The 18,961-nt window shown below is 45.3% G+C and overlaps 2 protein-coding genes across 2 annotated transcripts in view; one reads left to right on the top strand and one right to left on the bottom strand.

The window, feature by feature from the left end:
- Positions 1-18,961, bottom strand: part of LOC122543593 (uncharacterized) — a 34,410-nt gene that overhangs the window by 4,559 nt on the left and 10,890 nt on the right. The window lies entirely within an intron of this gene.
- Positions 3,233-16,535, top strand: LOC122543591 (uncharacterized). Its single transcript, XM_043682407.2, has 2 exons — positions 3,233-3,729; positions 14,772-16,535. Exon 2 carries the CDS (start codon positions 14,937-14,939, stop codon positions 16,173-16,175), a length of 1,239 nt encoding a protein of 412 aa, XP_043538342.1. The 5' UTR covers positions 3,233-3,729; positions 14,772-14,936; the 3' UTR covers positions 16,176-16,535.

Below are 18,961 nucleotides of genomic sequence, written 5' to 3'. Positions count from 1 at the left end.
ACAGTATCAAAGTGGGATATCTGTTTGAGAGGCGGATGACCACTGGGGACTGCTGAACATCCTTCCTGAGCCTTTTGCTATACTTGATGGTCACCCACTTCCTTTCAGCCTGTATATTTCTCACCTGCAGTTTGACCAACTCACTAAACGTTCTGACATACTCAGTGCGATGAATGCGCCACGTGAGTCCACTCACAGCTCCGAAAAATAGGTAGCTAGTAGTTACAGATGGACGCATGTCTGGCACACAGAGCCGGCCCCATCACTGTAAGCTTCCCTTAATTCCCACATTGTGCAAGAGGAACTCCAGGTGCCTGATGTCTCCTGTCATGACTTTTTTTGTAAATTAAGGACAGCAAAGAGGGTTAGTTGAGAGTACATGATCTCAATCAGATAGGCCAATGGGCTGAGGAGTGGCAGTTGAAGTTGAATTTTGGGGCGACACGGTGGCTCAGTGGTTAGCACTGCTACCTCACAGCACCAGGGTCCCAGGTTCAATTCCAGCCTGAATGTGTGGAGTTTACACATTCTCCCTGTGACTGCGTGGGTTTCCTCCGGGTTGTCCGGTTTCCCCCCACAGTCCAAAGATGTGCAGGTCAAGTGAATTGGCCATGCTAAATTGCCCAGTGCTAGGTGTATAAGTCAGAGGGAAATGGGTCTGGGTGGGTTACTCTTCGGAGGGTTGGTGTGGACCGGTTGGGCCGAAGGGCCTGTTTCCACATTGTGGGGAAATGTGAGGTGCTGCATTTTGGAAAGGTAAATCAGGACAGGATATATATATAGACATACATACTTAACAGTAAGGTCCTGGGGAGTGTTGCTGAACAAAGACACCTTGGGGTTCAGGTTCATCATTCCTTGAAAGTGGAGTCACAGGTAGATAGGATAGGCATTTGGTATGCTTTCCTTAGTTGGTCAGAGTTTTGAGCATAGGAGTTAGGAGGCCATGTTGCGTTTGTACAGGACATTGATTCGGCCACTTTTGGAATATCATGTGTAATTCTGCTCTCTCTCCTATTGGAAGGAAGTTGTGAAACTTGAAATGGTGCAGAAAAGATTTCTAAGGATGTTGCCAAGGTTGGCGGGTTTGAGCTATAGGGTGAGGTTGAATAGTGCTGTTTTTTCTGGAGTGTTGGAGGCTGAGGGGTGACCTTGTAGAGGTTTATAAAATCATGAGGAAGCGTGGATAGGGTAAATAGACAAGGTCGTTTTCCTGGATTGGGGGAGTCCAGACCTAAAGAGTGTAAGTTTCGGGTGAGAGGGGAATGATTTAAAAGAGACCTAAGGGGCACCCTTTCCCACAAAGTGTAGTGCATGTATGGCATGAGCTACCAGAGGAAGCAGTGGAGGCTGGTAACATTTAAAAGACATTTGGATGGATACGTGATTAGGAAGGGTTTAGAGGGATATGGGCCAAGTGCTGGCAATTGGGACTAAATTAATTTAGGATATCTAGTCAGCATATATCTAGTCAGCATAGATAAGTTAGACTGAAGGGTCTGTACATCTCTATGACTCTCAGTTAGTGACTCACTTTAAGGGAAGTTAACTCAACTCAGGATTGTCCTTCATTTCAAACATTTCTATTATAAAGTAAAGCTCCTGCCTTTATAGCAGCTAATATATAAAACTTCAAACTGCAAGAAAATACTCCCAATTGGCTCTTGTATCAGTTTCTCAACTGGCTAAACTGAAACGGAGCACCACACTCAATCGTTCGGTTTTACTTTCCCCTGTTTCACCTCACTTTCTGTTTCACCCAACTCCAATACACTCACATTAACCAAGAACAACTCACAGAGCAGCTTCGAGATATTACTTTTCTGCTCACACCTATGCTGACTTCAGCTTTTTTTTTTACTGCTCCAAAGCTGCTTGATGGCAGCTCAGGCAACAGCACCTCAGCTTTCAGTTCTGCCGTCTATAACACTCCAGACCCAACATGGAGTTTAGGAGGTTCAGGATGAGCAGAGATATTTTTAGGTTAGATTAGATGACCTACAGTGTGGAAACAGGCCCTTCAGCCCAACAAGTCCACACCGAACCCTCCAAAGAGTAACCCACCCAGACCCATTCCCCTACATTTACCCCAACTAATGCACCGAACACTACAGTGCAATTTAATGTGGCAAATTCACCTGACCTGCACATCTCTGGTCTGTGGGAGGAATCCCACGCAGACACGGGCAGAACGTGCAAACTCCACACAGACAAGTTGCCCGGGATGGGAATTGAACCCGGGTCTCCTATTTTGATTTAGTCCCTACCCTCCCCTTCACTGTTTTGAACACACAGCACTGCCCCTTGATGTGAAGGGCAGTGTTTGTCACTGGCCACCCGGGTGTTTTCCTGTCTTCCTGGTGGTGGAAATTGAATAAAGATTTGTGCACTTTGTGTCTTTCACTGTGTATCCCACCTGCACACTGCACACCACACACCATGGGTGCTGGGGATAAAATAAGCACTACCGCACTTAGGTGGTAGTGTGGGGGTTAATAAGAAAAAAAAAGAAAAAGAAAGAAAAAAAAAGAAAAAAAGAATAAAAAAAGAAAGAAAAAAATTGAACCCGGGTCTCTGGCGCTGTGGGGCAGCAGTGCTAACCACTGCTCAAATTCGAGCCCATTAGAAATTTTAAAAGGAAGTTTGCCGTTATTTGAGCTTGATGAACTTACAGGTCAAAATCATAAAGTGGATCAGAGTGGGCGAGCCTGGAGGACCACCCGGTGGCGGCTGGTCCTCCAACCAATGGGAGTGAACGGGATGGGGTGGGGGGGCGGGGCGGCTGGTCCTCCAACCAATGGGAGTGAACGGGATGGGGTGGGGAGGCGGGGCGGCTGGTCCTCCAACCAATGGGAGTGAACGGGATGGGGTGGGGAGGCGGGGCGGCTGGTCCTCCAACCAATGGGAGTGAACGGTATGGGGTGGGGGGGCGGGGTGGCTGGTCCTCCAACCAATGGGAGTGAACGGGATGGGGTGGGGAGGCGGGGCGGCTGGTCCTCCAACCAATGGGAGTGAACGGGATGGGGTGGGGAGGCGGGGCGGCTGGTCCTCCAACCAATGGGAGTGAACGGTATGGGGTGGGGGGGCGGGGTGGCTGGTCCTCCAACCAATGGGAGTGAACGGGATGGGGTGGGTGGGGCGGGGCGAGCGTGGCAGCACGTGACCGACGACGCTGCCGGCCGGGAGTCACGTGACCGGCGTCCGCTTCAGTGCCGGGAGGTGCACACGGGGGACTGGCAGCAACGTGGAGTCGGTCTGCGCTGGGGAGGTTTTATATGAACGCCAAAGCTCGGCCGCCGGACCTGGAGTTAGAAAATCCTCGGTTCCGCGTTTACTGCAAACAGTGAAAGCGGTCGTAGGCCTCAGGCGATTATGGCCACCCTCCCCCACCGGGGTTACCGCCGCCATCTTAATTGGAGGCGAAGTGCCCCAGTGCGCATGTCTGTGATTCTTCCTGGGTGGGGGGGCGGGGTGATTTGAAGGTGGAACATTCACACAACAACAATAACAGCAAGTAGCAACCAAGATGCATGTTTGCCTCCTCCAGATTTCCATTCTGGACTGACTGTCTTTTTTTTTTCCCCCCCCCTCTTTTTTTTAAAATTTTTTCTTTTACAGAATGTTATTTGAGAATGTCTTGAACTTTGGGATCTCAAAGCAAGTTCTGACTGTCAGGGAAGTGACCAGGGATCTGAGTATCATTGGCATTTACCGGTGGAAGGATAAAAGGTTTGTCTGTTTAAATGTGTTGGGGGAAAATATTTCTGACGTGTTTGCAAATCGAAAGGCAGCAAGACGTCGGAATTTGTGATTAGATCAGCCCTGGGGTGCGTGCACAGTTCTGGGGTTTTGCAGCTGAGGAAGATGGTATTGGTGTGAGAAGGGTATAGATTTATCCAAATTATGCCTTGTCTGTTTAAAATAGCTCTCACGTAATGTTTTTCCCTGGAGTGTTGGAGGCTGAGGGGTGACCTTCATGAGGTTTATAAAACTGTGAGGGATAATGGATAGTGTAAATAGACAAGCTCTTTTCCCTGTGTTGGATGAGTCCAGAACTAGAGGGTGGAGATCTCAAGTGAGAGGAGAAAAATTTAAAAGGGAACTAAGGGGCAACTTTATCATACAGAGTGGTGCATGTATGAAATGGGCTGTCAGAGGAAGGGGTGGAGTGTGGTACAATTACAACATTTTAAAAGCTAGCTGGAAGGGGACAGGAATAGGAAGGCTTTAGAAGCATATGGTCCAAATGCTGGCAATTATGACTAAATTACATTAGGATAATATATGGCATGGACGAGTTGGACTGAAGGGTCTGTTTTCATGATGTACATCACTAACTCTATCTTGTCCTAATCACATTCTTCATCATTTTAACATATAAATTCTTAATTCTGAAATAGCTCTCAATTTCATTTTAAAACTTCCCGATTGACTTGAATGTCAGTGCCCTTTTTGTGCAGAACATTCCGGATCCTGAAATTACTTCAGTCCATATTGAGTCTAGAGGGTTACAAAGGAGTGAACTGAAAGATGAGATGCTGTTCACTGAGCTGTATTGGAACAGTAAAGGGGGCTGAAGAGTCAGTGTAGGTGTGAGCAAGCAAATATGATGACAAGACTGCACTGAGTGCTCCTTGGCTCAATGAGAATGCGTTGGAGTTGGGTGAAAACAGAGAGTGAATGAGACAGGGACAAGGTGCAGCGAAAAGATTGAGTATGATGCTGTGTTCCAGTTTGGCTAGATCAGAAAGTGATATAGTCCCAAGTTAAAAGTGGTAATTAGGAAGCGATACGTGCATAATATTTTCTTGCAGTTTTGAAGTATAATATATCGGCTTGTACAAAGGTACAATTTCGATTGTAATTGAAATGTTTGAACAGAGAAGATCCTTAGCTCAATGAAGTTCTCTTCAAGAGAATAACTAACCATGTACAAAAATCATGACCGGAGACCTCAGATCCCAGTTGTGCTCCTCTTGCAAAATGTGGGAGTTAAGGGAAGCTTCCAGTGTCACTGATGGCTATGTGTGCAGGAAGGGAGTTCACCTGCAGCTACTGGCTCATTGCTTTTCAGAGCCGGAGGTGTGGGTGGACTCACTGGCGAGCATCCGACAGACTGAGACTGTTGTGGATAGCACATTTTAGTGAGTCGGTGACGTTGCAGATGAGAATTATTCAGGCAGAAAGGGAATGACTGACCATCAGATAAAGTAAAAGGCTGAGGAAGGAAGTGCAGGAGTCCAGAGTGGTCATTTCCCTCAAAGAGATATAATGCTTTTGATACTATTTGGGGTGGTCGGGAATGGGCTCAGGGGAAATAAGCAACAGTTATGTGCGTGGTACCACGGGTGGCTGTGCTGCACAGATAATGAGATGTAGGGATATAGTGACAAGAGAGTCAGTCACTTGAGGCAGTATGTCTGGTAGATCTGAAATGGTGACCAGTGCAGGAACCATGACTACCTTGAAGAAATGTTTCCATGATCATACAAGGCACCACAATGTAGTTTACATGCTGAGTGCCAGAAAATGGGACTAGAATAGAGTCATAGAGGTGTACTATATGGAAACAGACCCTTCAGTCCAACTTGTCTATACCAACCAGATATCCTAAATTACTCTCATCCCATTTGCCAGCAGTTGGCCCATATCCCTCTAAACCCTTCCTATTCAGGTACCCATCCAGATGCCTTTTAAATGTTGTAATTACATCAGCCTCCTCCACTTCCTGTGGCAGCTGGGTTCCATACGTGTACTATCCTCTGCGTGAAAAAGTTGATCTTTAGGTCCCTTTTTATTTCTTTCCCCTCTCACCCTAAACCTATGATCTCTAATTCGGGAATCCCCTACCCCAGGGAAAAAGCCTCGTCTATTTACCCTATCCATGCCCCTCATGGTTTTATAAACCTCCATAAGGTCACCCCTCAGCCTCCAATGCTGCAGGGAAACTACCGCAATGTATTCAACCTCTCCCTGCAGCTCAAATCCTCCAATCCAGGTAACATTCTTATAAATCTTTTCTGCACCACTTCAAGTTTCACAACATCCTTCTTGTAGAATTAAGGAGAATCCAAAGGGGTTTTACAAATATATTAAGGACAAAAGGGTAACTAGGGAAAGAATAGGGCTCCTCAAAGATCAGCAAGGCGGCCTTTGTGTGGAGCCACAGAAAATGGGGGAAGATACTAAATGAATAGTTTGCATCAGTATTTACTGTGGAAAAGGATATGGAAGAAATAGACTGTAGGGAAATAGATGGTGACATCTTGCAAAATGTCCAGACTACAGAGGAGGAAGTGCTGGGTGGATGTCTTGAAACGGGTAAACGTGGATAAATCCCCAGGACCTGATCAGGTGTACCCGAGAACTCTGTGGGAAGCTAGAGAAGTGATTGCTGGGCCTCTTGCTGAGATTTTTGTATCATCGATAGTCACAGGTGAGGTGCCAGAAGACTGGAGGTTGGCAAATGTGGTGCCACTTTTTAAGAAGGGCGGTAAAGACAAGCCAGGGAATTATAGACCAGTGAGCCTGACCTTGGTGGTGAGCAAGTGTTGGAGGGAATCCTGAGGGACAGGATGTACATGTATTTGGAAAGGCAAGGACTGATTCAGGATAGTCAACATGGCTTTGTGCGTGGGAAATCATGTCTCACAAACTTGATTTGATGAAGTAACAAAGAAGATTGATGAGGGCAGAGAAGTAGATGTGATCCATATGGACTTCAGTAAGGCAATCGACAAGGTTCCCCATGGGAGACTGATTAGCATGGTTAGATCTCAAGGAATACAGGGAGAACTAGCCATTTGGATACAGATCTGGCTCAAAGGTAGAAGACAGAGGGTGGTGCTGGAGGGTTGTTTTTCAGACTGGAGGCCTGTGACCAGTGGAGTGCCACAAGGATCGGTGCTGGGCCCTCGACGTTTTGTCATTTACACAAATGATTTGGATGCGAGCATAAGAGGTACAGTTAGTAGGTTTGCAGATGACACCAAAATTGGACAGCGAAAAGGGTTACCTCAGATTACAACAGGATCTTGACTAGATGGGCAGATGGAGTTTAATTCAGATAAATGCAGGTGCTGTATTTTGGGAAAGCAAATCTTAGCAGGACTTATACACTTAATGGTAAGGTCCTAAGGAGTGTTGCTGAACAAAGAGACCTTGGAGTGCAGGTTCATAGCTCCTTGAAAGTGGAGTCGCAGGTAGATAGGATAGTGAAGGCGGCATTTGGTATGCTTTCCTTTATTGGTCAGAGTATTGAGTACATGAGTTGGGAGGTCATGTCGCGGCTGTACAGGACATTGGTTAGGCCACTGTTGGAATATTGCATGCAAATCTGGTCTCCTTCCTATCGGATAGATGTTGTGAAACTTGTAAATCTTTTCTGAACCCTTTCTAAGGATGTTGCCAGGGTTGGAGGATCTGAGCTACAGGGAGAGGTTGAACAGGCTGGGGCTGTTTTCCCTGGAGTGTCGGAGGCTGAGAGGTGACCTTATAGAGGTTTACAAAATTATGAGGGGCATGGATAGGATAAATAAGCAAAGTCTTTTCCCTGGGGTCGGGGAGTCCAGAACTAGAGGGCATAGACTTAGGGTAAGAGGGGAAAGATATAAAAGAGACCTATGGGGCAACTCTTTCATGCAGAGGGTGGTACGTGTATGGTATGCGTTGCCTGAGGATGTGGTGGTGGCTGGTACAATTGCAATATTTAAGAGGCTTTTGGATGGGTATATGAATAGGAAGGGTTTGGAGGGATATGGGCCTGGTGCTGGCAGATGGGACTAGATTGGGTTGGGATATCTGGTCGGCATGGACGGGTTGGACCGAAGGGTCTGTTTCCATGCTGTACATCTCTGACTCTAGTCGGGAAACCAGAATTGCGCACAATATTCCAAAAGTGGCCTAACCAATGTCTTGTACAGACGCAATATGACCTCCCAACTCCTAAACTCAATGCTCTGACCAATAAAGGAAAGCATACCAAACACCACCTTCACAATCCTATCTACCTGACACTCCATCTTTCAAGGAACTATGAATCTGTATTCCAAGATCTCTCTGTTCAGAAACACTCCCCACAACCTTAACTTTAAGTGTATAAATCCTGCCTTGATTTGTGTTTCTAAATGCAGCATCTCGCATTTTATCTAAATTAAACTCCATCTGCCACTCATTGGCCCATTGAATCACAATCCCATTGAACTCTGTGGTAGCCTCCTTCGCTGTCTATTACACCTCCAATTTTGGTGTCACCTGCAAACGTACTAACTATACCTCCTTTGGTCACATCCAAATCATTTATATAAATGATGAAAAGCAGTGGACATAACACTGATCCCTTGTGGCACACCACTAGTCACAGGCCTCCAGTCTGAAAGGCAACCCTCCACCACTACCCCTGCTCTTCGATCTTTGAGCAAATTCTGAATCCAGTTCTTCCTGTATTTCATGCGATCTAACCTTGCTAACCAATCTACCATGACACACCTTGCCAAATGCCTTACTGGAGTCCACCACTCTGCCCACATTAATCCTCTTCATTACTTCAAAACTCAGTCAAGTTAGTGTGGCATGATTTCCCATGCACAAAGCCATGTTGACTCTTCCTAATCAGTCCTTGCCTTTCCAAATAGATGTAAATCCTGTCCCTTAGGATTCCTTCCAACAGCTTGCCCACCACTGATATCAGGCTCACCAGTCTATAATTCCCTGGCTTTTCCTTACTCTCTTTCTTAAATAATGGCATCACATTAGCCAACCTGCGGTCTTCCGGTACCTTGCCTGTGCCTATCAATGATCCAAATATCTCAGTGGGGGGTGGGGTCTATACTACAATCCCAATAAGGTGATAATCCCTTTTTTTACTTCTCAGTTCCATGTTCCAGGAATATCTGGAAGTACAGACATAATGTTATCCCTTATCAAAAATGCCACTCCCTTTCTCTTCTGCACCCCTTTCTATCCTTCCTTATAGTGTTTGTATCCTGGAATATTAAGCTGCTAGTCCTGTCCATTCCTGAGCCACGTTTCTGTAATTGCTTTGACATCCCAGTCCAATTTTCCTGACCATTCCCTGCATTCATCTCCCTTCGCTGTTAGGCCTCTTGCATTGAAATAAATCCAGTTTAATTTACCTTCTCCTAATGGACTGAACTGACACATCCATGAATACAATGCGCAATTTAACATAGCCAATTCACCTAACTTGCACATCTTTGGATTGTGGGAGGAAACCCATGCAGACACAGGGGAGAATGTGCAAACTCCACATAGACAGTCGTCTGAGGCTGGAATCGAAATCTGGTCCCTGGTGATGTGAGGCAGCGGTGCTAACCACTGAGCCACCACGTCGCCCTCTTCTACCCCGGAAGACAGTCCAATAATCCAAAAATGTGAACAGTTCTCCCCTGAACCGGCTCCTCAGCCACACATTTATCTGCTCTATCCTCCAATTCCTACCTTTACTAGCTTGTAGCTTCAGAAAGTACTACCCTCGATGACTTTTTAAAATTCTGTCTGACTTTATATTCTCCCTTTAGAACCTCATCCTTTTTCCTTCCCATGTCGTTAGTTCCAATGTGTCCAATGACCCCTCACTGTTCCCACTCTCCTTTGAGAATATTCTGCACTCTCTGAGATATCCTTGGTGTTGGCACCACACCATTCTGATTTCTCGCTGTCAGCCTCAGAAATACGTCTGTGCCTCTGATTACAGAATCCCCTATTACAATTGATCGCTTGGAACCTGGCGTACTCCTCGTTACATTACAACCAGTCTCAGTACCAGAAATTTGGTTGTTCATGCTACATTCCCCTGAGAGTAAATCACCCCCTACGTTTTCCAAAGCAGCTTACTTCTTTCAGAAGGGGATAGCCACAGGAAGCTCCTGCACTACCTGCTTCTGTCTACCTTTTCTGGCAGCAACCCATCTGTCTGACTGTATCTGCGGTTTTTCTCCACTTCTATAACTGCAATCCAAAACGGCCCCTCGCTCGTGTAAATTACTCATTGCTTCTAACTGCCACTCCAACTGATCCATGCAATCTGATTGCATTCGCAAACAAACACACTTACTGCAAGCCATCAGTAACATGGAAATTCTCCCTAATCTCCCAAATCCGACAGGAAGAGCACATCACTACTAAATGCCGTCTTTACACTTCAACAATCTACAGAAAATAGCACTGTCTTACTGCTCTTAAAAAAAAACACTGCTCCAGGCTAACTTAGTATCTATGTTTTATATTGTTAAATTTTAATCAAGAGACAGATCTCAATAAAACACACAACCAAAAAGAACCCACTCTGCTCACTACTTTTTTTAAAAAAAAAGGACAGCAACATTACATTCAAAAACCATGTAAATTGGTGCTTTGTGACAAGGATGGATACGATGGGATTTCTGTGACTGCAAACATGAATCCAGGATGCCATGTGACCTCCCTGGCACCCGAATCAGGATTTTCTGGAGCTGCAGGGTGAACAACCTGTGATTGTTGAACACATGAGAACAAACAACATTTGTTTTTTGAGGGCCTGAAAGCTGAACATAGAAAGATAGGAGATGCATTAAAACACAGGAACTGTAATGTAATAATATCAGCTGTACTCCCAGTGCCACATGCTCGTGACAGCATGAATAAGAGGATAGATCAGATAAATGTGAGGCTTCATAAAGAGTTTAGGTTCTTGGGGCATTGGAACCATTACTGTGGGAGGTGGGACCTGCAGAAGTCTGACTCGTTGTCCCTGGCGAGAGCTGGGACAAATCTCCCCTTGGAGGCCTTTGCTAGTTCCGTTGGTGATGTTTAAAAGTAGAATGGCAGGCAAATGTGAACAAGAGCGTAGACTGAGCTGGGTCAGGTTCAGATCAGGAAGAGGGATAGAGAATGTTAGTGATGCTGTCAGCAGCTCAGAAAGACAAAAGAAAGGAGGATTAAACGAGAATAGAGTTTCTTCATATGTCAGGACTGCCATTTCGGAAAATCAGTCTGGTGAACCTTCTTTACTCTCTCTCTCAATGGCCAGGTCATCATTCCTTGGGAAAGGAAACAAAGGTGCACACAATACTCCAGATGTGGGCTTACTAAGGCCCTTGCAGAAAGTCATCTCTGCTGTTGTACTTGCATCCTCATTATGACAGTTAACATATCACTTGCATTCTTCTCTCTCTGCCTGCTTTCAAAAAGGGGGTCAGGAACCAAAATGGCTTCAGTCTCAGAAACCAAATTATTGAACACAATATCCCCATTGTATGCATGCTGGTCATCAATCACCTACTAAATCTTTTCCCATTTTCTGGCACTTAACACTATATTGTGGTGCCTTTTGTTTGATCATCTAAACATTTCAAGGTTACAAAGGTTCCTGCATCTGCTACCATTTCAGATGCTGCCTGATCTGCTGAATGCCTCCAGCATTTTCTGATTTTATTTCAGATTTCCACTATTTTGCTTAAGTTAGTATCACGTAGAGTTATACAGCACGCAAAAAGACCCTTAGGTCCAAGTCACCCATGCTGACTAGATAGCCTAAACGGATCTAGTCCCATTTGCTAGCATTCGGCTCTTATCTCTCTGAACCCTTCCTATTAATGTCTCCATCCAGATGCCTTTTAAAATGTTTTAACTGAGCCTGCACAAGCCAGACCAATTGCCCCTGGGCAGAGCTTAGAGAAATCTCTTGGCGGAGTTGCGAGTTCCATTGGTTCCCATCCCCCATCAGACCAATTTGAAATCTCACCAGTGTGTCGACTGAGATGGGTCAAATTAAGTTCAGGAAGTGGGTGATAGAATATTAGTTAGTGATGCAGTCAGCGGCTCAAAGAGAAAACAAAGGATTAAACGAGGCTGGGGGCTCTGCTCAAACGTCAGTCCTGACATCCTAGGAATTATGGGCGGCACGGTGGCACAGTGGTTAGCACTGCTGCCTCACAGCGCCTGAGACCCGGGTTCAATTCCCGCCTCAGGCGACTGACTGTGTGGAGTTTGCACGTTCTCCCCGTGTCTGCGTGGGTTTCCTCCGGGTGCTCCGGTTTCCTCCCACAGTCCAAAAGATGTGCAGGGTCAGGTGAATTGGCCATGCTAAATTGCCCGTAGTGTTAGGTAAGGGGTAAAATGTAGGGGTATGGGTGGGTTTCGCTTCGGCGGGTCGGTGTGGACTTGTTGGGCCGAAGGGCCTGTTTCCACACTGTAATGTAATCTAATCTAATCAGTCTGGTGAATCTTCTTTAGACCAGGGCATCCTTCCTTGGGAAAGGAGAACAAAGGTGAATACATTACACCAGGTGTGGACTTAGCAAAGCCCAAACAGAATGATATCCCTGCTCCTCTACTCAAATCTTCTCACTGTGAAGGCCAGTGTGCCATTCACATTCTTCACTATGTGCCACTGCTTCCTGCTTCCTAAAAGAGAGAGTCACAGTGAAACACAGAACAAAATGGGTTCAGAGGCTCTGATGTAAATTTCTAAAGCAGCATACTTGTCCCCATCGTATCCATATTGTCATCCAGCCCCTGTTAACTCTAATCCCATTTTCCGGTACTCAGCATGTATAGTGCCTTGTATGATCATCTAAACACTTTAAGGTTGTAATGGTTCCTGCATCTGTTACCATTTCAGATCCTGCCAGACCTGCTGAATGTCTCCAGCATTTTCTGATTTTATTTTGGATTTCCAATATTTTGCTTGAGTACTTAATATCATGTAGTAATACAGCAAGGAAACAAACCCTTTGTTCCAACTTGTCCATTGCAATCAGATAACCTAAACTGATCGAATCACATTTGGCCCATATCCAACCAAAACCTTCCTATTCATGTACCATTCAGATAACATTTTACTGGTGTAACTGCACCTGTCTCCACTACCTCCTCATTTCATACATGCACCACCCTCTCTGAAAAGATTGTCCCTCAGGTCCCTTTTTAAATCTTTCCCCTCTCTCCTTAAACCTACGTGCTCTAGTTTTGAACTCCCTTACCTTGATTTAAAAAGTCCTCAGCTCTTCACCTTATCCATGATCCACATAAGATCATTCCTAAGACTCTGACACTTCAGAGGCAAAAAAGGCCCAGTCTATTGAGCTTCTGTAACACATCTCTCCAATTCCAGCAACAACTTTGTAAATCTTTTCTGAATGCTTTCAAGTTTAACAGCACCTTTGTGCTTTTTGAGAAGATTTATAGCTCTGGTTGAGATGCAGGTTGTAAGTTTGCTCGGTGAGCTTGTTTTCTGACATCTCGTCACCATGGTAGGTAACATAATCAGTGAGCCTTTGTTGAAGCGCTGGTGTTCTGTCCCGCTTTCTATTTGTGTGTCTTGGTCTCTTAAGGTGGGCGATTGCCATTTCCAGTTCTTTTTCTCAGAGGTTGGTAAATGGGGTCTAACTCGACATGTTTATTGATGGAGTTCTGGTTTGAATGCCAGGCCTCTAGGAATTCCCGTGCGTGTCTCTGTTTAACCTGTCCCAGCTGGATATGTTGTCCCAGTTGAAGTGGTGTCCGTAAACGGAGCTGCATCAAGACATTATTTAAATGGACCACAACACACTGCAGCACCCCAGAACTATGAGCAGCGGAAGTAAAATACCCATGCAGCGTATTCAAGAGGGAGTACCCGATAAACGGTCCGCTGATTCTTAAACAACAAACCCAAACAAGTAGACACAATATGTGCAGAAACCCTCGCCACACTACCATATATTAAAAACATTTCGGAGTTGACTTCCAGATCACTCTGACCCCTTAGCATCATGGTAGCCCACAAATCTACCAACACACTGAAACAGCTACTGACGAACACAAAGGACCCTATACCAACAACCAGCAAAATGAATGTCATTTACAAAGTACCTTGCAAGGACTGTAACAAACACTACATCGGACAGACAGGCAGAAAACTAGCCACCAGGATACACAAACACCAACGAGCCACCAAAAGACATGACCAACTATCACTAGTATCCTTACATACAGATGAAGATGACCACTATGACTGCGACAAATTATTCATCTGAGGACAGGCTAAACAGAGACACACACACACACAATATCCTAGAAGACGGCATTCAAACTGGAACCTCATCAATAAACACACTGATTTGGACCCATTTACCAACCTCCTGAGGAAAAAAAGAACCGGAAATGATATCACCCACCATTAAGAGACCAAGTGACACGAATAGAATGGGGGACAGAACACCAGCGCTTCACCGGAGGCTCACTGATGTTATCTCGTGTGGTGATGAAATGTCTGAAGACAAACCTGTCAGCTCAGCAAGTAAACTTCCAACCTTTAATGACTTCTTTCCTATAGCAGGGAGAGCAGAACTGAATACAGTCTTCCAAAATAGGCCAAACCCATGTCTAATACAGCCACAACTGCTGTACTCCATGAGTGACCAATAAAGGTCATTTCAAATGCCACCTTCACCACCCTGTCTACCTGCAACCCCACTTGCAAGAAACCTGTGCACTTGTTCTTAGCCCTTTGGAGGCATTGAAGGATATTGAGAAATAACAGGATTGAGTTGGAGATGAATAAAATGTGTCTGCTTTGTACCTGCCTCTTCCACCTCGATCTCTTTGTAGTTTTGTGCAAACACTAACTGGTTCTCTTCCCTTAAGGATATGTATGGGCCAGTTCAGTTTTTATAATCCAGCAGCTTTCTTCACTGTCATTTCCACAACTGACCAGATCAATTGCTCTCTGTTTCACAACCTGGGTGTTCTTCTGATTTCCCCTAATGCCTTTGTTTTATGTTTGAAAGGTTGACTCGCATTTCGAGACTTCAAATGAAAACACGTCCAGATCTAACAGTCACTCCACTTCTCATAACCTAATTAGCACAGAATTTTCAGCATTAGAGGAAGAAGCAACATTCACGCAGGGGAGAAACAGTGCGTGTGGATGATTCAGTGAACAGTCATTTGAAATGGCCAAACGCCAGCGCAGTCACACTGGGGAGAGACTGTGGAAATGTGGGGATTGTGGGAAGGGATTCCTTTGTCCATCCAAGCTTGAACTTCACCAACGCAGTCACACTGGGGAGAAGCCATTCACTTGCTCCGACTGTGGGAAGGGCTTCAGTCGGTCGTCACGCCTGCGGATCCACCAGCGGGTTCACACTGGAGAGAGACCTTTCATCTGCTCGATGTGCGGGAAACCATTCGCTGAGTCGTCCAGCCTTCAGAAACACCAGCGAATTCACACTGGAGAGAGACCGTTCACCTGCTCGGATTGTGGGAAGGGATTTGCCCTATCATCCAACCTGCGAATCCACCAGAGACGTCACACAGGGGACAGACCGTTCACTTGCTCCACGTGTGAGATGGGATTCAGTCAGTTATCCAGCCTGCAGATACACCAGCGAGTTCACACTGGTGAGAGACCATTCACTTGCTCCCAGTGTGGGAAAGGATTCAGCCAGTCATGCAACCTGCTGACACACCAGCGAGGGCACAGTGGGGAGAGGCCATTCACCTGTTCTGAATGTGGAAAAGGATTCATTCGCTCATCTGAACTACTGAAACACCAGCGAATTCATACCGGAGAGAAACCATTCATATGCTCCGATTGTGGGAAGGGATTTACCCAGTCGTCTAACCTGCAGAGACACCAGCGTGTTCACACTGGGGAGAGACCATTCACCTGCTTGGTGTGCGCGAAACCATTCGCTGACTCATCCACCCTTCTGAAGCACCAGCGAATTCACACTGGAGAGAGACCGTTCACCTGCTCCGATTGTGGGAAGGGATTTACGCTGTCGTCCAACCTGCGGATCCACCAGCGAGTTCACACTGGGGAGAGACCGTTCACTTGCTCCATGTGTGGGATGGGATTCAGTCAGTTATCCAGCCTGAAGATACACCAGCGAGTTCACACTGGTGAGAGACCATTCACTTGCTCCCAGTGTGGGAAAGGATTCAGTCAGTCATGCAACCTGCTGACACACCAGCGAGGGCACAGTGGGGAGAGGCCATTCACCTGTTCTGAATGTGGAAAAGGATTCATTCGCTCATCTGAACTACTGGAACACCAGCGCATTCATACCGGAGAGAAACCATTCACGTGCTCAGATTGTGGGAAGGGATTTACCCAGTCGTCCCACCTGCGGAGACACCAGCGTGTTCACACGCGGGAGAAAGTGTCACTTGGTCAAGCTACCTGCTGATACACCAGCCTATTCAAATCAATGGAGAGACGGTTCACTTCTGTATGAGAAATGATTAAGCTGTTAACACACCAGCGAAATGACACTAGGTAGATCTGTTCACCTGCTGTATTTGTGTAAAACAGTTTGCTATTTGCTTACACCATGCAAATTCACAATGAACCACAGGTGTAGGGTTTTGATTTTACTCACACACTAAAATGAACATTGGGCCATTTGTATTGATGCTATTAATGAAAAGGGGCTGATATTGTAGATAGAATTATGACAGATACACAATTGTAAGATAGGTTTTGAAAATAATGGCAATGTCGCTTTACATCAACACACAAGACTGTCTACCTGCATATTGCTTGTAAATTGTTTGAGGTTCATCGTACAGCTCTCCTCATATCTCCCTATTTAACTTCCCTGTTGCACGTTTACCTGAAAGTATCTGCTCCCTGCACATTCTTGCCAAATCACATCTGCTCTTATTAAAATCAACCAACCATGAGTTCTTTACTAACTGTCAGCATTGGATTTTGATGCTATTGTGGGATAACAAAAATCAGCCTTTTGCTAAAACTAAGTTACATCAAAGTCTTTGTCTAATTCTGAGTGCCTTAGATATAAGATAATCAGTGTCCTTCACACAAGCAGTTGGCAGAAGGCATGACCAGAGTGAAATATAAACTGAAATGCTAGCAATTTAGTTCCAAGTGCTGTTGTGGCGCATGCAACTTAACTTGGCAAGCAGATGGGATACAGAGATAATGTCCAAAAGGTTAATAAGAAAAGGAGAAGAATGAACAAGACGGTCAGAAAGGCATTGACATCAGGTACGAGGGAGTTTGATGTAGCAGAATAGCATTTACTACAATTATAAATTAAGAACAGGGTATGATAACATTGCTGTCACTGAATCATGGTTGAGAGAGAGAGAGACAGACAGCATTGGAAGCTGAATACTCCAGGATATAGGATCTTCATGCGAGAAAGAGAAGGAGGTGGCATTACAATGTTCAGGGAATTTATTACAGCAGTAAGGAGGGGTGACATCTTAGAAACCTCCTTAAATTAACCTGTATGGGTAGAACAGTTAGAGCTGCTAAGGAGGCAAATTTCAGCCACATGTAAAAAAGAGTTAGGGTCATGAGAGTGGGGGATTTCAGCTTCCCCAACATTAACTGTGGTCATCATTGTGTGAAAGGTTTCGAGGAAGGTTTTGGATAGATTCAGGACCGCTTTTGAAACCAATATGTAGAAATGCCAACAAGGAAGGGGGACGTCCAAGACTTGGCTTTAGATAACAGAAGTGGACAACTGTATCAGTGGGGGATCATTTTGCAGACAGTTGTCAGAACCGTTAAAAAGATTCAGGATTGTTATGGAAAAAGGACAAAGGTTGGGCCTCAAATCAATGTTTGAAATTGGTTGATTTTAATAAGAGCAGATGTGATTTGGCCAGAATGTGCAGGGAGCAGATACTTTCAGGTAAACGTGCAACAGGGAAGTTAAATAGGGAGATATGAGGAGAGCTGTACGGAGAACCTGAATTGATACAGCCAGGTAAAATAAAGGGAAATGCTCAATTGTCTTACAGTTACATTAATGGACAACAGATAATAGGCAAAAGAGTAAGGTCCATTAATTTCAATCTCAAAATTCTCCATAGTTCGCCCCTTCCCACTCGTGAATACTGACACAAAGTATTCATTTACAATCAGGCCGACATTCTCCAGTTCGAAACACTGATTACTGCTGTTGCCCTAAAAGAAACTAGCATGGAGAGAGTGAGAAGGTTTTGAGTCATCTGGCAGGCTAAACTGTGGATAAACCCCCACAGTCAACAAGTTACAACCTGACTACATCTGCATGGTAGTATCAGCCAAGTTAAGCCACCTCATGATAACCCTTATTTGTGCCTCTTAATAACACGTCTGGAACGGGGGGGACCAGCAGGAGGAATATGTTTGTGAAATCCAGACATGGGGGCAGTAGAAAACAGCAAGTGTTCCCAATATTGGGGTGTAATCCAGGCTGTTGACTCCAGCCTCTTGACATTCCAAAATCTGACCAGAAAAGGTACTTTGGGCCCTATGACTGGTGAACCTCATCATTGACATTGTCCCCTTTATCTATCACTCATTCGATGTCCTGGTGCAGGTGGCCAATGACACTGCAGAGGCCTTGGAATGAAATAAGCACTGAAATGGTAGCTGTCTGTAAAACAGTGCTGATTGGATACTGGCTGAAAACACAGCCACTTGTGCCATAATTGGGACTGAACGCTGTGCTTCTATCCCAGATAACTCTGAAGCCATCACCGATTTAGCAGCACTTGGACAAAAACAGGTGTATAAGCTATGTGGAGTTGGGCAACATTCTGGTCAGGATGCTTGGGAACCTCCCTGGTGCAGGGCATAATGTTATTCTTTGTCGAAATTCTCATTTTATATTCTTTGCTTTTATTAGTCAAATGATGTTGCCAACAGGCGGCCTCTACCGCAGCCCTCCAAGTAAGTCTCCTGAAAGCTAAGCAACCCGTGAGGCAATCATTCTTGTATTAATAGCTTATCTATGTACTTGCAAGCTTTGTGATTTGCTTAAGGAGGAATCAAAGGAGGTGGGGGGAGGGACGGGTGTGATTGTTACAGCTGCCCATGACTGAGAGGCACAAAGTAGCTGATGGAATGCAGTAGAACAGTAACATTTACTGTCAAGGATTGCTCCATGAGCAAGGCCATAGATTATAACATTAACATTAGATTAATATAGTTTCACAAGTAGCACAATAGCAGCTT

The sequence above is a fragment of the Chiloscyllium plagiosum genome, unplaced genomic scaffold (genome assembly GCF_037043375.1).
Source record: "Chiloscyllium plagiosum isolate Xiang-an unplaced genomic scaffold, Cpla_swu_hap1 HiC_scaffold_27, whole genome shotgun sequence".
Lineage (NCBI taxonomy): Eukaryota > Metazoa > Chordata > Chondrichthyes > Orectolobiformes > Hemiscylliidae > Chiloscyllium > Chiloscyllium plagiosum.
Note: the sequence above shows the minus strand (reverse complement) of the source record. Positions and strands in the feature narration are given on the sequence as shown.